Consider the following 25,166-nt stretch of genomic DNA (forward strand, 5'->3'; position numbering starts at 1 on the left):
GCTGTGCTTTATTGAAGTTAAAACTTTGGATTTAATAACTTTGACCCATGAAACTTTTGTCAGTGGATTTTTGCTACCTTTGCGTGTTTGTGTGTTTGTGCTCAATCGCTCAGTTGTGTCCAACTCTTTGCAGTCCTGTGGACTACAGCCTGCCTGGCTCCTCTGTCCGTGGGATTTTCCAAGCAAGAATACTGGAGTGGGCTGCCATTTCCTTCTCCAGGGGATCTTCCCTTACCTTTATGTTCATGAATTTCTCAATGTTGATGTGTTTCCTGCAGTGTGAGGTACATTTTTTTTCCCCTTTCACATCTTCATATGTAAAGATGTTTGTGAAATTTAAAAAACAAAATATTAACAAAATAATTTAACCTGATGAAAATTAGAAGGGATTAATATATTGTCCCATACAAGCACCTTTGATATTGCTCTGGAACTAAGTTTGACAGAATCCGCTATTCTATTCTTTTTTTTCTCCTTGTGATCAGAAGAGTACAATGCCTTATGAAATTGAGTCTCTTTTAGAAGTTTCCCATTGAACATAGGGATGGGTTTGGGGCTGATGATACAAATCTTGGTTCTTCTGTCGTCCCACAAATCACTGCAGCTCATCTTTTGTGTGTGTGTGTGTGTGTCTAATTCCTTTATGTTCTTTAGAGTGGATAATTTCTGTTGTTTGTCTTCAAGATCCCTTGCTTATTTCTCTGTCATCATTTGTCTGTTGTTGATTGCATTCAGTGAATTTCTTGTTTCTGTTACTGTATTTCTGGTTCTAAAATTACTATTTTGTTGTTCCTTATATTTGTTTCTTTGCTGAAACTTTCTGTTAGGAAGTTTGTTTCAAGTGTGTTTATAATTGTTCACCAAAGTGTTTTATGATGCTCTGAAATCCTTATCAGATAATTCCACAACTGACATCTTTGTATTGGTGTCGGTTAATTGTCTTTTCTCATTCAGGTTGAGATTTTCTTGATTCTTGAAATGATGAATGATTTTCATTTTATTATGGTTTTATTCTAGATTTTGAATAGTATGCTGTGAAACTTTGAGTCTTATTTAAATGTATTTTTAACAGGCCTCCTCTGACACTGTACGAGCCGGGGAGGAAGGCTGCCTCATTACTACAAAGTGAGGCTAGAAGATTGGACTCCCCACCCTGCTTGATCTCCACCAGCCTCTGTTGACCACTGTGGTGGAGAGGGGAGGGTACTTCTTACCTCAAGGTGGTAGTTAAAAACTTCAGACTTCAATCAGCCCTTGCTGGCATCTTGAAAGGGGAAGGACACCTTTGTTACTGCTGACTAAAGTAGAATTCTACTTGGTTGCCATTGTTGTGAATGAGGAGGAGTAGGTTCCACGGTGTTTGGCTGGAGTAGGGCAGTAATTAAAAAATGATTTCGCTTGCTAGTCTACACCTTTCCCAATCCTTTCACCAAAGAGAGCAGCTTTTCTTGTTGGTTTTCTAAGTGGTGGTTTGTTGTTTTTATTTTTTTGCCTGTGTTCATCAGTGTTTTCTGGGTTGCAGGCTTCTCTGTTGCCTGGTCTAGGATATATAAGGCAAAAAGAAAACCGAGAGAACTCAGTCATGGTGTTTTTTAGAGTTGCTGTTAATTCACTTTCTCTGCACCTTTCAGTGTCTTTTGAATTTTTTCAATATATCACAGTCGGGAAATTAGATGTATTTAGTAAAAGAAATACGAAGAATGTTTCTTCTCATTTTTTGCATGGAACTGAGTAGCCTAACTGGTTTAAAATTAGTCCATTGTGAACTTACTTTAAATGAAATGTTCAAAATTATTTTACTCCTAAAAATATTTACCACCGTATTTTATGTCATCAAGTTTACATAAGGTTAAGTATATTCTCTGTTGTACCTATATATGCATGTACAAAAGTCTCTTTCTTTATTTTAGGATTATGTACTGAAGGACTCTACCGTGTTAGTGGGAACAAAACTGATCAAGACAATATTCAAAAGCAGTTTGATCAAGGTAAAAAGATAATTATATAGGACAAAATCATCATTTTGTTAGTTTCCTTATTGAAATTTCATATGAAAACCTCCTTAAGATTATATATTATGGGAGAAAGTTTTGAAGTAGTATTAGGAGTATTTAATCAAACAGATACCAGAGTCAAGAAACAGGAGAGCTGTAAATCCATTACCAGAATTGGAAAAGCAGTAAATTGAGTTACGATGCATCGTCATCTTTGTGTATACAGATTTACCTTTAAGTGCAATTTGAAAGTGTCTTTTTCCTTTCATGATACTGTGCCAACTGACTAATTAGGGATTTTTTAAAAAGCTGAATTTCCTACTCAAATTAACTATATGAGATCAAAGATTTAATTGAAAAAAATGAAAACTGTATGTACTAGGGAGAAAAATGAGTGAATATTTTTATAATCTTGGAGTAGGGAGAGGCCTAAACTTCACATGAAACCTAGTAAGCATGAACAAGATGATAAACTGGACTGCTTAAAAATGTAAAAACTTCTATATGGAACAGTGGATAAAACAAAATCAGGAGAAAACCTGCAAATCTAGGGAGGCTATGGAATTTCTTTGCTAGATTAAGCAATTCATTTCAGAAGAACAACATACATATGAAAATATGCTCAGCCTCTGTCAGTTATAAATAAATAAAAATTTAAACAAAAAGGTTGTATTTATTATGAGAATGGGAAAGATTATTGGTAGGGCATAGGCAAACAGGTATGTTGTATATTATTGGTTGTGGGTGCTTTAGATAGCTTTTGCTGGAGAAATTCCATTTGTAAATATTTATGTTACAAGTCTTAGTGTAAGCCTACCAAGAAACTTATTGCAATGTTGTTTGTATTTTGTTTTAAAGGTGGGGAGTCTACTCATGTTTACAAGCAGAATACTAGATAACCATATAGAATAATGAAGATTATATATGTTGAAATGGTAAAATTGTTGAGTGTTGGAGAAAGGGTTATATGTGCTTTGTTTTGAAAGAGTATTGTTAGTGTTTCACTTTTAAAAAGTATTTTCTTACAAGAACTGTGTAGACTTTATCAAATCCTTACAATTTTACTTCTAAGTAATAAAGGAAGAATAGTCAGTACCAGGGCCTCTTGACTTAGACTTTTTGGTTTTGTTTTCTAGTTCTACCACTTAACTTTGATAAGTTGATTCAGTTGTGTCCAACTATTCGCGACCCTTTGGTCTGCAGCCCGCCAGGCTCCTCTGTCCATGAGATTTCCCAGGCAAGAATACTGGAGTGGGTTGCTGTGCCCTCCTTCAGATCTTTCCAACCCAAGGATCAAATCCACATTTCTTACATCTCCTGCATTGGCAGGCGGGTTCTTTACCACTAGCGCCACCTGGGAAGTCACTTACTGTCTTTGTGACCCCTGGAAGTTAATCTTTCTAAACAGCAACTTTTTCATAATCTAGAATGGGAGTGATAAAAATAACTGAAGAATAATGAGATAATGCATATGATGAATTTTCTGTGCCAGACACTATGTTAAATGTTCACTGGGTAGCTTATATTTCAAGGAATGTAGCCTGCCTAAGGAAGTAAGCGTTAGTAAATACAAGTTTTTAATCATAACATCTTTATAGTTTTTTTTAAATGAAATAAATATAAATCTTCTAATAGAATATTATGTAAATTTTATGTCTGGGATAATGTATTATAGTTGTTAAAATTGTTTATGTGTAGGACAAAATGTAAAGATTGGTGATTCTTGGTTAAGGGTATGTGAGTTCTTTGTATTTTTATTTTTGCAGAATTTCTACAAGCTTGAAATAGCAATGAAATGTTTCCTGCTCCCTCAAAAAATTTTTTAAAAGTTGCTGGTGAAATTTTAATAACCTTGGATAATTCCTTAAAAATGAAATTCAATATAAAAAATATATATGATTCTTTTTTTTTTTCAAATGAGCAGAAAAAGGATGAAAGGGAACATGCTAAAGTAGAAACAGTGATTATCTCTTGATTATGGGGGTACTTTTTTCTTTATCATAAGTATTCATTGTATTTATAAAAGGAAAATAAGACTTTAAAATAGCAAATTAACCTTATAATACACCTTTACTGTATTCTGTTATTGTTTATTTAAAGTCAGAACTTCACTGATAAGTGTTTAAAGTGTTTTATATTAAAGTTTTTAAAGCATAAGTTGAAAAGTTGAAGCTTGAATTTATATGTATGATTCCTGCCTTTGTGTCTCTGTTTCCTTATGACCTCTTTTAAAAATAGCTTACATTAAACAAAATGTTTTAAGAGAAGAGAGATATTGCCTGTATACTAATAAGCCTAATAGGTTTTTTTTATTATAACAGAAAATGCTCCTTGCTTGGTTTTCTCTTTCATTATCTATAGTTTTATCAGGCAAACTTACATTAAAACAGTGGGGGAGAGATGAATCTGCCTTTAAATAAAGGTGATCAATGAGAAGACTTAAATATCTTTGGCTCTTCAAGTACCACTTAGCTTACTTCTCTTGTAATAAATTTAAATTCATTATAATCTTTTATTTCAATTTTTGCCTTGTAGATCATAATATCAGTCTAGTATCAATGGAAGTAACAGTAAATGCTGTAGCTGGAGCTCTTAAAGCTTTCTTTGCAGACCTACCAGATCCTTTAATTCCATATTCTCTTCATCCAGAGCTACTGGAAGCAGCAAGTAAGTATAAGCCTCTTTTTTTTTTTTTTTCTGAGAGGGATATGGTAGTGGAGTTCGTACATTGGTTGCTATGTGTTAAAAGAAGTCATTCAGTAGAATGTGTAGCAAATAAAAATGCAGCTTCTAGAGCTGTTTGTTAAAGTTCTTTCCGTTTAAATACTTTTAGCTAGCCTCCTAGATGACTAGGTCCTCCTAGAAGTTAGATCATAGTGCTGGAAGTTTGAGGTTTAGGAAAAATAAGTTAATTCTTCAAATGAATGTATCTGTAATGTACTTTAGTAAAATATGTTGTTTTTTTTTTAATATAAGTTTTAAGTCAAAGAAATTAACTTTGGCCTCCTGTCTTAAGTCAGTTTTTGAGAGAGTTAGACAGGAAAATGAATACCTATTCAGTATTGATTCTTAATTGGCATCATCATTCATCCAGATGTTTCTACTTAGCAGATACTCATTTGTTATCTGGAAAATGAGAAAAAAAGGTCTATTTGACTGTCAGGTAGAAAGTAAAGTGAAAGTGAAGTAGCTCAGTCGTGTTCGACTCTTTGTGACCTGTGGACTGTAGCCCACCAAGCTCCTCCATCCAAGAATACTCCACGCAAGAATACTGGAGTGGGTTGCCATTTCCTTCTCCAGGGGATCTTCCTGACCCAGGGATCGAACCCAGGTCTCCCACATTGCAGGCACACGCTTTAACCTCTGCACCACCGGGGAAGCCTTATTGTTTTCTCAATATTTAGTTTCTAAATGTTTCTCTTCAATATGTCCTTCTGATTCCAAGTCTTCAGGCTCTTTAGAGTGAAGTTACTTTCTTACAATTTTGATTGTTAGAGGTCTCAGTTAATTGTCTTTTAATTAAAATCCACTTCAATATATTGGCACACGATCCAGTTGCCTTATACATAGTCTCATATATAAACTGGAAAATGGTCCATTTGATAGCTTAGATTTTCTTACTTTTTGACTGTAAACAATAGCCTTAGAACTTTCCTAGTTAGGAAATTACTGAGGGCTGATTGAGAAGTAATACGTGGCAAATGAGAAATTTGTTAGTATTTGGTTTTTGGGCTTCCCTGGTGGCTCACATGTTAAAGTATCTGCCTGCAGTGTGGGATATCTGGGTTTGATCCCTGGGTCAGGAAGATCCCCTAGAAAAGGAAATGGCTACCCACTCCAGTATTCCTGCCTGGACAATCCCATGGACAGAGGAGCCTGATGGGCTGCAGTTCATGGGGTCGCAAAGAGTCAGACACAGCTGAGTGACTAATACACAGTAAGTGGTATTTGACTACCTGCCATGAGTTGCTATGCAGATTGGACCCCTCCAGAGGAACCCACTGTTATTTTTGAAGAAAGAAGTGAATGAGGAAGAGAAGCAATAAGGATGCTCTCTTCTCTCCTGCTGTTTACAGCAGAACCGCCTTTCAGTTATCCTGTTTCATAATTTGCATAAGTTTGAAAAGTAACTGACTGCCGTAGTGATTGTGAAAAAAGATGTTTGATAAGCTAAGTGAATTATAAATAAGTATATGATGCTGCTGTAAATCGGGTGCTGGCAAACTGACCTGTAGGCCAAAAATTCAGCTTGCCATCAGTTTTCAGAAGGCTTGCAAGCTAAGAATGTTTTTTTACATTTTTAAATGGTTGAAAATGTTAAAAGAAAAAATTATATGTTAAAATTATATGAAATTCAGATTTTTTTTAAGTTCTATTGGAACAAAGCCACTCTTGTTGCATATTGTCTATGGCTGCTTTTGTACAACTGCAGAGTTGAATAGTTTCACCCACAAAGCCTAAAATATTTACTCTTTGTACCATGAATATTAAGAGCTTAACAGATTTATTAGTAATTAGTTGATTCTAAGTCAAGATCTATCTAGTTAGATGTTGCTTTAAAAAATTACTAATACACAATTTTGCCATCCCCAAGTTATTCAGTTATTAGCTTTGTGAAGTCTTACTGTAATAAATGATAACCTATTAATTAGCAGATTGTTTGTTTTCTTTGTTTTTATTTACCTCTCCTAACATATTTCATATACATTCTTGATTGTTTTATACAATAAGCATAGCAAGAAGCTTTATCAATATTTTTTAATATCTGTGTTTCATATAAATTCCTCACTACTTTTACAGAAATCCTGGATAAAGCAGAACGTCTTCATGCACTGAAAGAAATTGTTAAGAAATTTCATCCTGTTAACTATGATGTATTCAGATATATAATAACACATCTAAACAGGTATTTTTATTTTTTTGTTTTTGCAAGTAAAATGCGCTACAGATTTCAACATGTAACTGTAAATTGGATAATTTTAAGATAGAGACAAACTAAACATACAGTTCAATTTTGAATCTCTAGGTCATTTTTTCCTGGGTTTGTAAAATAGGTTTTTCATGAACCTTTTTAAAGAAAGATATATGACCCTTTTAGTATATGTAATGATTTTATAAAAAGTAAGTGTGGTGAGTACTTTTTTTTGGTCATTGCTATTCTTTTCTATAGAATCTTAGATTTTAGTTACAAAATGACACTTAGATAATTAACCAAATCAACCTGTTCGAAGTTGGAAAAATTGAGATTTAAAGAGAGAAATCATAGGCTCAAGTGACACATCTTATGATTAGAATCCAAATTTTATTAAGTGGTTTAATTCCCTCTTCTTTTGTACTATTTCTTTTGTATATCATTTGTTTTGTTTAGATAGTCTTCATAGTGAAAGTCTATTAGAAACTTGAATTCATATTACCATCCTTCTTGACTGAAATGTATAACATTATCCAATATAAAAAACCTTAAATAATGTAAAGCTTCAAGTTCATGCTTTTCTCTATAAAGAAACTCTTGCCAATATCATTCATTACATGAAAGAAAATATTGATATTGTATAATGGGATAAACTGTAAGACTTTGGAATTATAAAAAGTTTTGGTTTTGAAACATTTTTAGTTCTGTGGCCTTGGACAAATTTTTTAACCCTTCCTAAGTCTTAATTTTCTTGACTGTATAAGAGTGAGAAGAGTAACACCTCACAGAGTTATTATTGAGACTGAGAGTCCACCCTTCACAGTATTTTCTACTTCCATTGTAAAGAACTCATGTTTGGTTTTTTTAAGCTAATAATATCATTGTCCAAAACAAGTACATTTCAGTCTGTACCTCTTAAAAGAGAATATTAAAGTTGTGTTGTTTTCAGTGTAGCATAAAATTATAAACATTTCTAGTAACTTCTCTGAAGTCTCCCTGTCTGAGAAAATACCAGCATACATAACATTGCAGTATAGGTAGTGGAATTTCCTCTTTTGAAGATTACCATACAGATGGTTCATGCTTTAACAGATGTGTACAGAGTACTAGAAGAGACGTTGTCTTGTATGGAATGTTGGGATGGTATATGAACGTATTATTTTATAGTTTGATTGAAGTGCTGAAATAAGAATTGAACTTTGTTAAAAAATAATACGGAAAAGGGACAAAGGAAAGAGCGTGTTCAAAGAATCATGTGCTGGTCTACCGTCAGTGTTATGTTAGACACTTATTGTGTTTGACTCCAGTGATACAACGGTTAGTGACAACAGGCACATTTGATACATTGAGGAATAGCAAAGAAGCATACGTTGCTTACTACTCAGAGTGTAACCTATTGACTAGCTTTAGTCCTCAAAATATTTTCACAAGGAGGTTGCTTTCATGTATATCACTAATTTCAGTGTTGATTTCAACTGACATTTGTAGGGGTTGGGATGGGGAACAAGTGTCAGTGAAAAAAAACATTGCATGATTGTTTCTCTGAATGGTATGGGGTGCCACTAGAAAGTAGAATAGAGAAATTGTATCATCAGACTTAAATTTTAAAAGAAATACTCAGTTATTGACGATAATGGGTTTACTTTTTGTGCCAGGTATTCTTGTAAGTGCTATACAGACATCTGTAAATAAAATAATCACACATTTCATGGAACTTACATTCTAGTATAGGAAATAAATGATAAATGTATAATGGGTGATTGACAGATTGCAAAAATTAATCCATAGAGTTGTTCTTTAAATATATTCTCTTTCACCTTTCATATTCAGTGAGTTACTGTGGCACATTAGTTTTTTCTCCTAATTATTTTTCCTGTTCATTCCTCTGCCACTGCTTTAGTTTTAATTTCATCATTTCTTATTTAGGGAACTCTAGTTTTTCATTGAGCTCTCTGCCAGTTTTTCTTTATCCTTTGATCACAATGCCAAAGTGATCGTTCTGAAAACTCTCTCTATAAAGAGCACTTATATCCTGAAGAAAAAAATCCAAATTGTTTAACATTAAGTGGCCTGCTGCTGCTGCTAAGTCGCTTCAGTCGTGTCCGACTCTGTGCGACCCCAGAGATGGCAGCCCACCAGGCTCCCCCGTCCCTGGGATTTTCCAAGCAAGAACACTGGAGTGGGTTGCCATTTCCTTCTCCAATGCATGAATGTGAAAAGTGAAAGTGAAGTCACTCAGCTGTGTCAGACTCTTTGCGACCCCATGGACTGCAGCCCACCAGGCTCCTCCGTCCATGGGATTTTCCAGGCAAGAGTACTGGAGTGGGGTGCTGTTGCTTTCTCCTAGTTCTAACTTATTCTGTTAAATTTCCCTTCCGTTTACACCACGTTATTATTACAGTGCCACTGTATTAATTAAACTGATAGCATTTAACAAAAAGTATCAATTTGTACCTGGCTTCTTATCACATCTTAACATGACTGCCTTCAGTTCAGTTCAGTTCAGTCACTCAGCTGTGTCCGACTCTGCGACCCCATGAATTGCAGCACGCCAGCCCTCTCTGTCCATCACCATCTCCCGGAGTTCATTCAAACTCAAGTCCATTGAGTCGGTGATGCCATCCAGCCATCTCATCCTCTGTCGTCCCATTTTCCTCCTGACCCCAAACCCTCCCAGCATCAGAGTCTTTTCCAGTGAGTCAGCTCTTTGCATGAGGTGGCCAAAGTACTGGAGTTTCAGCTTTAGCATCATTCCTTCCAAAGAACACCCAGGACTGATCTCCTTTAGAATGGACTGGTTGGATCTCCTTGCAGTCCAAGGGACTCTCAAGAGTCTTCTCCAACACCACAGTTCAAAAGCATCAATTCTTCGGCGCTCGGCTTTCTTCACAGTCCAACTCTCGCATCCATACATGAGCACTGGAAAAACCATAGCCTTGACTAGACGAACCTTTGTTGGTAAAGTAATGTCTCTGCTTTTGAATATGCTATCTAGGTTGGTCATAACTTTACTTCACAGGAGTAAGCGTCTTTTAATTTCATGGCTGCAGTCACCATCTGCAGTGATTTTGGAGCCCAAAAAACTAAAGTCTGACTCTGTTTCCCCATCTATTTCCCATGAAGTGATGGGACCAGATGCCATGATCTTCGTTTTCTGAATGTTGAGCTTCTCGCCAACTTTTTCACTCTCCTCTTTCACTTTCATCAAGAGGCTTTTTAGTTCCTCTTCGCTTTCCGCCATAAGGGTGGTGTCATCTGCATATCTGAGATTATTGATATTTCTCCTGGCAGTCTTGATTCCAGCTTGTGCTTCTTCCCGCCCAGCGTTTCTCATGATGTACTCTGCATAAAAGTTAAATAAGTAGGGTGACAATATACAGCTTTGACGTACTCCTTTTCCCTTTTGGAAGCAATGTGTTGTTCCATGTCCAGTTCTAACTGTTGCTTCCTGACCTGCATACAGATTTCTCAAGAGACAGGTCAGGTGGTCTGGTATTCCCATCTCTTTCAGAATTTTCCACAGTTTATTGTGATCCACACAGTCAAAGGCTTTGGCATAGTCAATAAAGCAGAAATAGATGTTTTTCTGGAACTCTCTTCCTTTTTTGATGATCCAGGGGATGTTGGCAGTTTGCTCTCTGGTTCCTCTGCCTTTTCTAAAACCAGCTTGAACATCAGGAAGTTCACAGTTCACGTATTGCTGAGGCCTGGGTTGGAGAATTTTGAGCAGTACTTTTACTAGCTCATGTGAGATGAGTGCAGTTGTGTGGTAGTTGTCTTAGTCTTTCTCAAAATTCAGTCCTCAAACCAGCAGCATCAGCAAAACCTGGGCACTGGTTAGGAATGCAAATTAACAGACCCCATCCAAGACATAATTATCAATCTAGTGTTTTAACAGGCCCTCCAGAAGATTGTGATAGACACTGAGAACCACTGGGAGGTGGTTTTTTTTTTAATGTTGATTCACAATGTTATGTTGGTTCCAAATGTTCAGCATAGTGATTGAATTACATACTTTCTCAGATTCTTCTCTATTATAGGTTATTATGGAATATCAAATATAGTTCCTGTACTATACAGTAGGGCCTTATCATTTTTTGTATTTTATATGTAGTAATGTGTATCTCATTTATTCCTCTCCTGCCCTTTCCCTTTTAGTAACCATAGGTTTACTATGTCTGTGAATTTTGTTTCTGTTTTGAACAAATAAGTTCATTTGTATCATTTTATTTTTTAGATCCCAGAAGTGATACTGTGTGGTATTTTTCTCTTTCTGACTTAACTTTGCTTAGTATGTCTCTAGGTCCATTCATTAACTACAGATAGCATCATTTCATTTTTTTTATTCCATTGTGTATATATATTTACCATATTTTTATCCTTTTATCTTTTGATGGACACTTAAGTTGCTTCGATGCCTTAGCTGTTGTAAATAATGCTGCTGTGAACACTGGGATGGATATATCATTTCAGTTTAGAGTTTTCATCTTTTCTGGATATATGCCCAGGAGTGGGATTGCTGGATCATATGGCAACTCTAATATTTTTTAAAAACTCCATACTGTTCTCCATGGTAGCTGCACCAATTTACATTCCACCAACAACAGTTTAGGAGGGTTCACTTTCTGCCACACCCTCTTCATCATTTATTATTTGTAGACTTTTTTGATGATGGCCATTCTGAGTAGTGTGTGATGGTATCTCAGTATAGTTCTAATTTGCATTTCTCTAATAATTAGTAATGTTGATCGTGTTTTCATGTGCCTATTGGTCATCTGTATGTCATTGGAGAAATGGCTATTTAGGTTTTCTGCCCGTTTTTGATTGGGTTTGTATTTTTTTTGCTACTGAGTTATATGAACTGTTTGTGTATTTGAAATTAACTCCTTGTCGATCATACTGTTTGCAAGTACTTTCTCCCATTCCATAGGTTGTCTTTTCATTTTGTTTATAGTTTCCTTTGCTGTGCAAAAGCTTGTAAGGTTGATGCTAAGTCACTTCAGTTGTGTCCAACTGTGTGCAACCCCAGAGACAGCAGCCCACCAGGCTCCCCCGTCCCTGGGATTCTCCAGGCAAGAACACTGGAGTGGGTTGCCATTTCCTTCTCCAGTGCATGAAAGTGAAAGGTGAAAGTGAAGTCGCTCAGTCGTGTCCGACTCTTAGCGACCCCGTGGACTGCAGCCCACCAGGCTCCTCTGTCCATAGGATTTTCCAGGCAAGAGTACTAGAGTGGGGTGCCATTGCCTTCTCCAGTAAGCTTGATTAGGTGCCATTTATTTTTGCTTTCATTTCTATTGCCTTGGGCAGCTGACCTGAGAAAGTGTTGCTGTGACTTATGTCAGAGAATATGGCTTCCCAGGTGGCTCAGTGGTAAAGAATTTGCCTGCCAATGCAGAAGACACAGGTTTGAACCCTGGGTCAGGAAGATCCCCTGGAAAAGGAAATGGCAACCCACCCCAGTATTTTTGCCTGGGAAATCTCATGGGCAGAGGGGCCTGGTAGGCTATAGTCCATGGGGTCACAAAGGAGTCTGATAGAACTTAGCAACTAAATGACAATGTCAGAGAGTGTTTTGCAGATGTTCTTGTCTAGGAGTTTTATGGTGTCATGTCATACATTTAAGTCCTATGCCGTTTTGACCTTTTTTTTTTTTTGTATAATGTAAGAAAGTATTCTAACCTCACTGATTTACATGTGGCTGTCCAGCTCTCCTACTTGCTGAAGACAGTCTTTTCTCCATTGTGTATTCTCCTTTGTTGAATATTAATTGTCCATAGATGTGTGGGTTCATTTCTGGGCCCTCTATTCTGTTCCATTGATCCATGTGTCTGTTTTTATGCCAATACCATGCTGTTTGATTACTTTAGCTTTCTAGTATTTGAGAACCACTGTTGTGACTGAAGTACTCTCCTAGTGTTTTACTAATACCCATTACCCTTTGCTCAACTCAAACATTACCTCCCTTTTGTTTGTTTTGACTCAACGATTAGGCTTGCCCCGGTTCGAGTCTTTCAGATTTATAGGCATTTTCAGAATCTTTATTTGACTACCACATAGACACACCTGACTGGGCCCCACTATACACTGTATTTTAAGAAAAGGTTGATTTTATTCTGAGTATTCTTATTTAGTCTCTTAACAAAAGATAATGCTTTTTTACCACAGAACACGTTTTTAGTGCATTTATGTTACCTCGGGTGAACAATTCCTGTGTTTGGGGATGTGGGTCCTTTGGTTTAAGTTTTAAACTTTTTGATATGCACAGTTAAGTATAAAATTTTCCTGCTACTTTGCATATTGAGCTATTTCTTTATGTGTGAAATGAGAGCGTTGGATAAAATATCTAAAACTTCCTCCCCATTTAATAATTTTGAGTTAAAATTCAAGATTTGATTATTCTTGATTTTTATATATGGTGGCAGTAATGCTTGCTCACATATTTAAAAGACTGTAAGTGCAAATTAGTAATATAGGGTCATTTGTAAATTATTTATTGTTAAATAAATATGCTTCTGTGAACTGTTGTCATTGAAATTAAATTTGTGATGATGTGCAAGGTAGTTGATTATAAAGATTGTTTTTTTTGAATACTAGGAACTTAATTTTTTTTGAAAGTTAAAAAGTCTGCTGGTTGGAGGTAGAATAATTTTTCTGGAAGTAAAAACCATCTTTGATTCTCATAAGGAATGGATTTTACTGCTGTCTTCTGTTATTAGAATGTAGTTGAACATGGAATGCACAAGAAGAAAATGTTTCAAATTTGAAGTTAAGATTTAAAAAAAAAAGTAAAGCCAAATCATCTGAAATAATTTCCAACTCATGAATTCTTTAATTGTAATAAGTTTTGACCAGTTTCTAATTGTTCTTTTATATCGTAATTTCAGGGTCAGTCAACATAATAAAGTCAACTTAATGACAGCAGACAACTTATCCATCTGTTTTTGGCCAACTTTGATGAGACCTGATTTTGAAAATCGAGAATTTCTGTCTACCACCAAGATCCATCAATCCGTTGTTGAAACATTCATTCAACAGTGTCAGTTTTTCTTTTACAATGGAGAAATTGTGGAAACTGCAAACACTGTGGCTCCACCGCCTCCTTCAAACCCAGGACAGTTGGTAGAACCAATGGTACCACTTCAGTTACCACCACCACTGCAGCCTCAGCTGATACAACCACAGTTACAGACGGATCCTCTTGGTATTATATAAGTAAGAAGGATTGCAGACAGCCTGAAATTGGACAAAAGAAAATCTAGACATGCATGTTTCAGGGTTCAGTAGTATACTTCATGTTTCTTACATATAATTCACATTCAAAATGATGAGACATTTCCTCTTTGAACTGTATGGTATTCCTTACTCATTTACATTACAAATCTAAGACCATGTGATAAGCATGACTGAGAGGTTTAATTTTTATAAACAAAAATAGCTATAAAATACAAAGCTGCTGTTGCATGCAACCTTATTGCAATCAGTATATCATTCCTGTGGCATTTTCTGTCACATTATATTGTGAATAAAATTTTTCTATAGAAATTAAATGATTTAAAAACTCACGTATATGAAACATTTAATGCTTTCCAGCCTGCTTTATGGCTGGTTTTGTTATTTGACGTGTTAATTTGAGCAACTTAATTTACTTTTAGTAGTCTGTGTAGGTAACTAAAAAGCCCAGTTAAGTATTTTATTATTTCAGGCTACTTATGCCATGCTTGGGATGTTGTTTGAAGGAAAGAAAAATACATTTAACATATTTCTGCACCTTCATCTTCTAAGTAAACCTGTGGACGATTTGATGGGGGTAAATGAAAATATTTCTTGTACACACATACCAAGGACATGCTTGTGGCTAAAGTGAGTTGATAATGTTGTGCAAAGGATAGTTGTCACCAACTCATTTCTTTATAGTCCATAATGAAACCAACATCTTGTATACTGTTAATTCTGTAAACAGATGCATGTTCAAAAGATCTATTATGGTCTTGTAATCTTAATCTAATATATTTTAGATATTTTAATTTTTTCCCTCTTGGGAAATACATTTAGTATAGTGTAGAAAATACTTCATGACATTTTCATATAAGGTTATATAACTTTTCATACATAAACATGAAATTTGTTGTAGAAAATTCTTTAAACCAAACATTTTAATCTAGGACTTCAATTTAATCTGTCCCTTGAATCTATTTTTATGTGGCCCTTAAAAAAACATATCCAAAAATCCATTGCTGATATAGCAATAAAAATACTTTGGGTACTGACAGCCTCTTTGGAGTATGTATATATAAAGTTGCAAACTTGTATTCATATTCTTTTCTGTGATATGTTGTACTAAAATCCAAAGTGGCTTTTGCACCATTTTGTAAAACAATTATTTTCCTTTGATGTTGGTACCAGATTTGCTGTAAATGACTGCTGCTTTGGAGGTTAAACATTTTGTTAGCAAAGTTACAACCAGAACACTAAATTACGGATAAAATTTTCAGAATTAAATGGCATAGGTAAATTTTGTTAGGATTTATTCAAAATTTGTTCATTATCAAACCATGCCCTTTTTTTCCCCCAGAAAGGAAAAAAAAAAGTGTGTTTTTTTGTTGCTAGGTTATATTTTGTGTAGTAAAGAAAAATTTCTTCAGTCCATGTTGTGATCTTCATACTGCAATTTTAAGGTTGTCTAATGTATACTATAGTAAATAGATGATTTTGAGATTTGAGGCTCCTAAGAGTTTGATTTGCTCCATTTTTTCCTAAAATAAATACTGTCTTTCCCAACTGTTATGTCCTAGGTATTGTACTTCTAATTTTGACTTCAGAATCAAGATGTTGACATGAACCAGGCTGCTGTGGAAGTACATGTATATTATAAATTATCTTATTTGTGTTATACTCTTACATGTTATTATCTTTTCTAAGAAAACAAAGTCCCTATTATTCCTATTGCAAAGCACACAGGAATTAAGAAAGTACAGTAATTTTTAAAAAGAAAAATCTGGTAAATGTAGTATTCTTGTTCTATATTACTTATAACTATTGTCTATATAGCTTTAATTTATAGCTGTCAGTTTAACATCAGCATGTCTGGCAAAGAAAATTAAACTGTAAGAGTTTTATAAACTGTTTCTAGGTTGCTAAAGAATTTATTTTTCTACTATATATGGTATAGACAAAGCTCAAAACTATGTACAGGAAAAAAGCCTGACTATTTCTTTTGGAAGTAGGCTGAAAAGAGAATTTTCAGAACTGTTCGTGTCTTCAGTTCATTCGGTCATAACTTTGCTATTGTAATATGTGAATCCCAGTTTATTTAAGCTATTCTCTTTTATACTGTGTTAATTTAACTTTTATGTACATTTAGTGCAACTTTTGTTATTAAAACTAGCATTTACCATTTTCCACACTTACTACCTTACACCTTTCCCAAAATTTATCTCCACTTTTCTATGCATTCTATAATTGATTTGAAAAGTTTCATAGCGGATCATTTAAAATTTTACTTTTGGTTCAGTTAACCAATAGGTTACAGTTAATTAATAATTAAAATACAGTTTAAAGCTCAGTCTGTTACACTGAATTGATTGCGTTTGTTTTTGCCAAGGGTTTAGATATGTTTTTTAATGTTAGAAAAGTAATTCTACAAGCAAAATAATATAATGAAACTTTTTTCTGGTAAGTTACTAGAAGGTTTCACTGTTTTAGGGACCTGTCATATATGAAACTTCTTAAAGGATGAAAAGAATATTAGATAGTCTCATAATTATGGGTAAATATTAAGGCATTATATTTTACAGTTTTAAATAAAATTCCATCTACACACATGTTGCCATCGTTTCATTTAAGCTTCAGTGCTTAGTTCAGTATTGTACTTAACACTATCTAGATTAGCAATATAAAGCAGCATAGTGGAACTGTCTAAATTTTCGGTAGATTTATGGGAAATCAAATTCTCTTCAGCAGACACTTATTTAGGATATACAGTTAATTTTAGAACAAAATTCCAGGCAAAATATATTTTCATTTTAAATGGTATTTGTTAGTAGTTTCTCCCTCTAATATTTACAATGTAAATAATGTAGGTACCAGCAATCTAACTTAGCCAAAAAGCAGCTTTTATTTTCCATACTGTTTGTAAATAATGTAGACTTTTTTTTTTTTGAGGTACTGGAATTTAATTTCTTATATCTCTTAGATAGTAACAGAAAGGAACAGTTGGATTAAGAATTTAGGCCTTAGCTTACATGGTGATTTTTAGTTTTTTATACGGTAATAATTGTGATGCTATTTGTCAACTGGATATAAATATATATATAATTTTAAAAAGTCAAAAGTGCTTTGTTTCTTTGTTTATAATGTAATTTTTTGTGCTTCACCAACAGGATGCTGCAGTAAATTTAATATCAGTGAAGCTTCTGTGTAAAGAATGCTATGAATAAAACATTAAGAAGCTATGTGATTATAAGTTATAATTGCCTCTAATTTTACCATTTCATTGGTAAAAATCAACTTTTTTTTTCATAAAATGGGAAAATATTTTTTAAATTATGTCAGTATCGTGACATAATTTACTTTGAGAAGTGTGTTGTTGAGCTTTTACTGTACCATGAGAGGAGATCCAAAATCTGTTCTGTATGTATACCTACAGATAATAATTTAATTTTAAAATGTTTGGAAAAACAAGGTTGCACAGGTTTCTTAAGACTCAAATGTTACCTAGGTCTGAATTTTTAGTTGTGGCTAGACATTTTGAGCTACTGGAAGTATTGGAAGCCTATTCTAGTTTATAACAGAGGTGCTGACATGGAAGAATATAATAGTTTTGTTTTCTTCATGGTTCATGAATATTACAAAGTTTATGGGACTGTGTTACTAGATTCTATGGATCTGGTGAGGTCAGTGACCTGAATGATGATTGTATGTGTTTTATCTTAAGTTTAATCCTTTTAACTACCTTAATTCTTAGGCTGAACAATTTCTGATTTACTTCAAAACTTTATATCCCATTAAAAATTTTTTATTGTATCTGAACTCTGAAAGTTCTCAGAAGCCTTTTCAGTTTATCAAATGTCTGAAAATAAAGTTTTCTAAGATTGAATAAGGGAAGGAACTACTCTTCAACATTGACTTCTTATGGTAGGGTCTGTGTTTAGTTGAGAAGACTCTTCAAGCATGAATAACATCTGATATCCAATGTCCAGTCATTAGAAGTTATCCAAGTACCATGATCTCTTAAGGTAGTTAAAGTCTACTGACTAAGGAACTTTGGGGATATTCACTACTTAGTTGATCTCATCATCATTCCTATGAGCATGATTCCATTTTTCCCCCCTTACAGTATTAGTTTTCTCTCTGTGCTGTTGGGATTGAGGAATTGGTAAGGTTTTATCTCTGGTGCAGGGCTGGGTGGGAAAGATCCACAGTTCTCATGTTGTTTAAATCTTAAAGTGTTCAATATTAATCTTTTATAAAAATCTTTCAGGATCTTAGCTTGATGTATTAAATTTTAAATCTTGGAATTAATGCATTGTTGGCAGTTCTGGTTTAGTTACTTTTACTCATCGTTGGAAGAGTGCCAAGACCTTTAGTAGAATGGACTTCTGCTGTAAGTAGATGTCAGGGAATTTATAGTTTAGGAACAACCTGATACTTGTTTATTTCCACAGTATGGATTTTCTGTTCAGCTTTCTTTGCCTTGTAAAATTTATTCTGAACTATTTAATAATGGTTCTTGTTCTAATAGCTTGTCTGGTACTTCCCCCTGGTATTAAAACATTTTTTCAAATTTCTTTCTATTTTGTATTAAATCTTAATCACAGTATACATGATGTTGGATTAGGAGTTGATATATTTACTAATTGCTTAGTAATTCATCCAAATTAGTTATGTATCAGTATTCACCAGAGCTTCCCAGGTGGCTTAGCGGTAGAGAATCTACCTTCTAATGCAGGAGCCCCAGGAGACACATGTTTGATCCCTCAATGGGGAAAATCCCCTGAAGGAGGAAATGGTAACCAACTCCAATATTCTTGCCAGGATAATCTCATGGACAGAGAGAGGAGTCTGGCAGGCTATAGTCCATGGCGTCAGCAAAGAGTCGAACATGGCTGAGTACCAGATTATTTTTTATGACCTTGAACTCAGTAGTCTGTCCTACTTAATATTTTAAAGTCCCTACCAGTTTTTAATACGTGAACTATGAACTTCCAGATGTTCAAGCTGGTTTTAGAAAAGGCAGAGGAACCAGGGATCAAATTGCCAACATCCGCTGGATCATGGAAAAAGCAAGAGAGTTCCAGAAAAATGTCTATTTCTGCTTTATTGACTGCCAGAGCCTTTGACTGTGGATCACGAATTGTGGGAAATTCTGAAAGAGATGAGCATACCAGACCACCTGACCTGCCTCTTGAGAAACCTGTATGCAGGTCAGGAAGCAACAGTTAGAACTATACATGGAACAACAGACTGTATCCAAATAAGAAAAGGAGTACGTCAAAGCTGTATATTGTCACCCTGCGTATTTAACCTCTATGCAGAGTACATCATGAGAAGTGCTGGGATGGATGAAGCACAGGCTGGAATCAGGATTGCCGGGAGAAATATCAGTAACCTCAGATACGCAGATGACACCACCCTTACAGCAGAAAGTGAAGAACTACAGAGTCTTGATGAAAGTGAAAGAGGAGAGAGAAAAAGTTGGCTAGAAGCTCAACATTCAGAAAACGAAGATCATGGCATCTGGTCCCATCACTTCATGGCAAATAGATGGGGAAACAGTGGAAACAGTATCAGACTTTATTTTTGGGGGCTTCAAAATCACTGCCGATGGTGATTGCAGCCATGAAATTAAAAGATGCTTACTCCTTGGAAGGAAAGTTAAGACCAACCTAGACAGCATATTAAAAAGCAGAGACATTACTTTGCCAACAAAGGTCCATCTAGTCGGGGCTATGGTTTTTCCAGTAGTCATGTATGGATGTGAGAATTGGACTATAAAGAAAGCTGAGCGCCGAAGAAATTGATGCTTTTGAACTGTGGTGTTGGAGAAGACTTGAGAGTCCCTTGGACTGCAAGGGGATCCAGCCAGTCCATTCTTGGGGAGAACAGTCCTGGGTGTTCATTGGAAGGACTGATGTTGAAGCTGAAACTCCAGTCCTTTGGCTACCTGATGTGAAGAGCTGACTCATTTTAAAAGACCCTGATGCTGGGAAAGATTTGAGGGCAGGAGAAGGGGACGACAGGATGAGATGGTTGGGTAGCATCACCGATTCTGAGCATGAATTTGGGTAAGCTCCGGGAGTTGGTGATGGACAGGGAGGCCTGGTGTGCTGCAGTTCATAGGGTCACAAAGAGTCAGATGTGACTGAGCGACTGAACTGAACCAGTTTTTAAACTCTCTTACCAGTTTTAAATTTCAAACTCTTACTTTCTCTTATCTCTAGATTCTTGGTATTTCATTTTATCCACATAAATATCTTTGTAGGTGTTTAACGAAGCCAGCTTCTATTTAATAACTTAAAATGATAAAGTTAGAAGCAGTGTTCTCGGTCCCTACTGTGGTTAATTATTGTATAAAGTGAATTATTTCATATGTGTAGGTGAAAAGGTTTTTTTAAAACTAGCTATGTGAGAGATCACAGTCTTAGATACTCTTTGAGATTTCTTGAAATTTTATTTCCAAATTTTTCTTCTTTGTTGACACTCAAAAATACAGTTTATATAGAGAAACCATTATTAGCAATGTACTTTTAAAAAAAAAACAAACTGTTTCATCCAATTCCTCTTTACAAAATAACTGTTTTAAGTTACATTAAAATCCACTTAAGGGCTTCCTGGGTAGCTCAGTGGTAAAGAATCTGCCTGCCAATGCAAGAGACAGATTAATCCCTGGTCCAGGAAGATCCCACATGCCATGGAGCAACTGAGCCCCTGCAACACAATTATTGAATCTGCTCTAGAGCCTGGGAACTGCAACTACTGAGCCCACACTTCACAGAGCCCATGATCTGCAACGAAAGAAGCCATCAGAATGAGAGGCCCACACCACAACTAGGGAGTAACCCCCACTTGCCTCAGCTGGAGATAACCTGCACACACCAGCAAAGACCCAGCACAGCCAATAAGTAATTTAAAAAAATTTTTTTAATCCACTTTAATAATTATGGTATAGATGAGGGTGAGCAAATTAGGTTAAAGGACAGGCAGCAGATGTCTTTAGACTTAAGTCATATAATCTCTGGCACCATTCAACTCTTGTATGGTGCAAAAATAACCAGAACAATACAGAATTAAATAAATGTGACTGCATTCTAATAAAACAGTTTATAAAGAGGCAGCAGACTGGATTTGGTCAACAGAGCTTAGACTGATCCTTGCCTTAGATGGTTAGTAAAATTAATCTTTCAAGTTTTATTCATGTTGAGTAATGTATGATAGAGTAACTCAGAATAATGTAGGTCAGAGTAAAATTTTACCAAGGATAATGACAGTTGCCCTCTATTCATACCAATTTCCCACACACACACCACCCCCCCAAACTGAATGATCTCTTTTTTAGTTGTAAATAAGTAAATGAGAACTGTGTGGAATAGTTTTTTTTTGAAAGATCACAGTAGATTAATAAAACATTGCATCTAGAAGTTAGGAATGGTGATAGAATTTTATACATCACAAATGAATTGCTTTCACAGCTTTATTTCTGTTCTTAGTATTTTTGAGGGTAGTAATTTAATCTGTAATCATGACCATACAGTGTTTTCATATAGGTTAGTGAAGTGATTAATATCTTTAAAGTGCTAACCAAAAATAAATGTCCATACTGGACATCATCCATTATGTCCATTAAAGTGTGTGACCATCATTTAATGGGTGATCTCTTCAAACTATAGATCTTTACTTCTGAAATTTTTTTGGTTGGTTTATGTAAGTGCTATATGAGGGTTATAATGACAAATCCTAGTAGATTAGTTAAATTGAAACAAGTTCCTTCAGGTGAAACTAACCTTTCTCAAGTTTTAAGAATGTGCTGGCTTTCGAGTGTTTTTCTATTTATAGCAATGGTTTCCATATATCAAAATCACTTGTCAGAGCTTCTTAAGCTATCCAAAAGCCATACAACTATACAATCTTAGGTGTGAGAATAAGAGATTTATTCCCTGTCATGTGCCTTTATACTCCATGTAGAGAGGACAAAATGGGAGTTCCCAAAGGAAAAATTTTATATGGTAGGAGTTGATCATAGGAAAAACTTGGGCATTCAAATTTAAACTCGTAACTTTATATCATGTAGGCTTGATAGTAACAGCAGTTTTACAATCACACATTGTATTAAGCTAATCAAAGCTAAGCTTTTTAATGGTAGAGATCTGGGCATGTTAAGCGTTTTAATGCTATTTCCTAGAAAATTAAAGTGTTTACAATTCCTTCTCTCCCATTTTGTGAATAAAGGGTTCAATCAGAGAAAGGGAGAAACTGATAATAAAGGCAGTAGGACAAGGATTTGGGGGGAAAGGACAGTAATTTACATCAGTCGCTCACTCGTGTCCAACTCTTTGCTATGCCATGGACTGCAGCCTACCAGGCTTCCCTGTCCATCAACAACTCCCTGATCTTACTCAAACTCATGTCCATCTCATTACTGTAGATTAGTCATAGCTTTTCTTCCAAGGAGCAAGCGTCTTTTAATTTCATGGCTGCAGTCACCATCTGCAGTGATTTTGGAGCCCCCCAAAAATAGTCTCACTGTTTCCATTATTTCCCCGTCTATCTGCCATGAAGTGATGGGATCAGATGCCATGATCTTCGTTTTCTGAATGTTGAGTTTTAAGCCAGCTTTTTTACTCTTTTCCACTTTCATCAAGAGGCTCTAGGTCGTCTTTGCTTTCTGCCATAGGGTAGTGTTATCTGCGTATCCGAGGTTGTTGATATCTCTCCCGGCAATCTTGATTCCAGCTTGTGCTTCTTCCAGCACTGCATTTCACATGATGTACTCTACATAGAAGTTAAATAAGCAGGATGACAATATACAGCCTTGATGTACTCCTTTCCCGATTTGGAACCAGACTGTGGTTCCCTGTCCAGTTCTAACTGTTGCTTCTTGACCTGCATACAGATTTCTCAGGAGGCAGGTCGGGTGGTCTGGTATTCCCATCTCTTGAAGAATTTTCCACAGTTTGTTGTGATCCACACAGTCAGAGGCTTTAGCATATTGAAGCAGAAGTAGATGTTTTTCTGGAATTCTTTTTTTTCCATGATCCAGGGGATGTTGGCAATTTGATCTCTGGTTCCTCTGCCTTTTCTAAACCCAACTTGAACATCTGGAAGTTTTGGTTCATGTACTGTTGAAACCTAGCTTGGAGAATTTTGAGCATTGCTTTGCTAACATGTGAGATGAGTGTAATTGTGCATTAGTTTGAACATTCTTTGGCATTGCCTTTCTTTGGGATTGGAATGAAAACTGACCTTTTCCAGTCTTGTGTCCACTGCTGAGTTTTCCGAATATGCTGACATATTGAGTGCAACACTTTCACAGCAACATCATTTGGGATTTGAAATAGCTCAGCTGGAATTCCATCACCTCTTGCTGCTGCTGCTGCTGCTGCTAAGTCGCTTCAGTTGTGTCCGACTCTGTGACCCCAGAGATGGCAGCTCACCAGGCTCCGCCGTCCCTGGGATTCTCCAGGCAAGAACACTGGAGCAGGTTGCCATTTCGTTCTCCAATGCATGAAAATGAAAAGTGAAAGTGAAGTCGCTTAGTCGTGTCCAGCTCTTAGACCCCAATATATTAATAAGTACATTAAATTTTAAAAATTGTTCTAAATAAGTGATACAAGAATCAAACCAGATTTTTAAAATGACAAAATCATAAACATTTATAAGGGTCTCACCAAAAGTCTTCAGGATCAGAAATATTAAGAAAAAGTTGATATTATAAACCACTGATACCTATTAAAATGAATTTGTAACTTAAAAGTACATAGTGTACCTAGACCTACATGGTTTTGCTGATGAAGTTTACCAAGTGCTAACACAAATCTTACATAAAGTCTTTAGCAGAACTGAAAAATAGTAACATTTAATGAGGTCAACAGAATCTTGATAATTAAATTCAACAAGGACATATGGGGCAATCTCATGAATATAAATGAAAAAAATCTTTTCAGCATTTAGCCAAATATTAGGAAGAAATAGAGTTGGTTCAACTTCTAAAAATCTGACTAATTTGCATTTATGGAATAAGGAATGTGTATGACTATCAAAAGGTAGACATTTTATAAAAATACGCAAATACTAATAGCTGGTATTGTCATACTATTATGAGACAGTATAAGGCAAAAAACATTACTAGAGAGAGATGATAATAATGATAAAAACTTTACTCAGTAAGAAGAGATAGCAATTCTAAATTTGTAGGAACCTAATAGCATAGTATTAAATAAAGCAAAAAAGAACAGAAAAGTTTACAATCCCAAGTATATTAGCACCTCTTCATTACTGAAGCAAATATCCATAAAGGTATCAAAAATTTGAACATGGCAAGCAAACATGACATAATGGACCTATATTAGTCATTGTACCCAATAACTAGATACTTACGTGAAACAAAATTGAACATATGCTGAACCACAAAGGAAGTCTCACATTCTAAAGGATTTAAGTCACAAAGTTTGTTCTCCAGGTATATTAGAATTGAGATAAAAATCATTAAGATAAAATCCTGAAATGTTTGGATAATATATAAAAGTTCATGAGTGAAAAATAGAAATATTTTAACTAAAAGATACTGAAAATAGCATCAAATCATGTGGGATGTTAATTGTGAGAGATTGCTAGGGCCATGCTTAGGAGGAGATTCATGGCTTTGAATGTGTAGCTGATAATGCATATATTAGGAAACCTAGATTATCAGCAGGGAAAAAGTAAAAACTAAAGAAGTAGAAAATAGATGCACAGAGTAAAGTCACAACTCATCTTTTTTTTAATCTTTTCCCAAAATGAAGTAGTTAAAAATTTTTTCTATTGAAGTATAATTGGGACTTCCTTAGTGGTCCAGATGTTAAGAATCTGCCTTTCAATGCAGGGGACATGGGTTCAATCCCTAGTATGGGAACTAAGATCCCATGTGCTTTAGGGCAGCTAAGCCTATGAGCCACAATGGGCCTAGTACAGCCAAAAAAAGTATAGTTGATGTACAGTGTGTTTCAAGTGTACAGCAAAGTGATTCAGTTATTTTAATGTGTGTGTGTATATATATATATATATTA

General features: G+C 35.3%; 1 protein-coding gene across 5 annotated transcripts in view; it reads left to right on the forward strand.

Annotated features, from left to right (window-relative positions):
* ARHGAP5 (Rho GTPase activating protein 5) overlaps positions 1-17,357 on the forward strand; it is a 73,877-nt gene extending 56,520 nt beyond the window's left edge. For 4 of the 5 annotated variants that reach the window (XM_018066217.1, XM_018066216.1, XM_018066215.1 and 1 more), the window contains exons 4-7: positions 1,911-1,988; positions 4,530-4,661; positions 6,795-6,900; positions 13,791-17,357. In XM_018066217.1, coding sequence (XP_017921706.1) covers positions 1,911-1,988; positions 4,530-4,661; positions 6,795-6,900; positions 13,791-14,118 — 644 coding nt within the window. In that variant the 3' untranslated portion in view covers positions 14,119-17,357. The remainder of the gene's footprint in view (positions 1-1,910; positions 1,989-4,529; positions 4,662-6,794; positions 6,901-13,790) is intronic. The other variant, XR_001919872.1, reaches the window with a different exon arrangement.

Source organism: Capra hircus, chromosome 21 (assembly GCF_001704415.2).
Source record: "Capra hircus breed San Clemente chromosome 21, ASM170441v1, whole genome shotgun sequence".
Lineage (NCBI taxonomy): Eukaryota > Metazoa > Chordata > Mammalia > Artiodactyla > Bovidae > Capra > Capra hircus.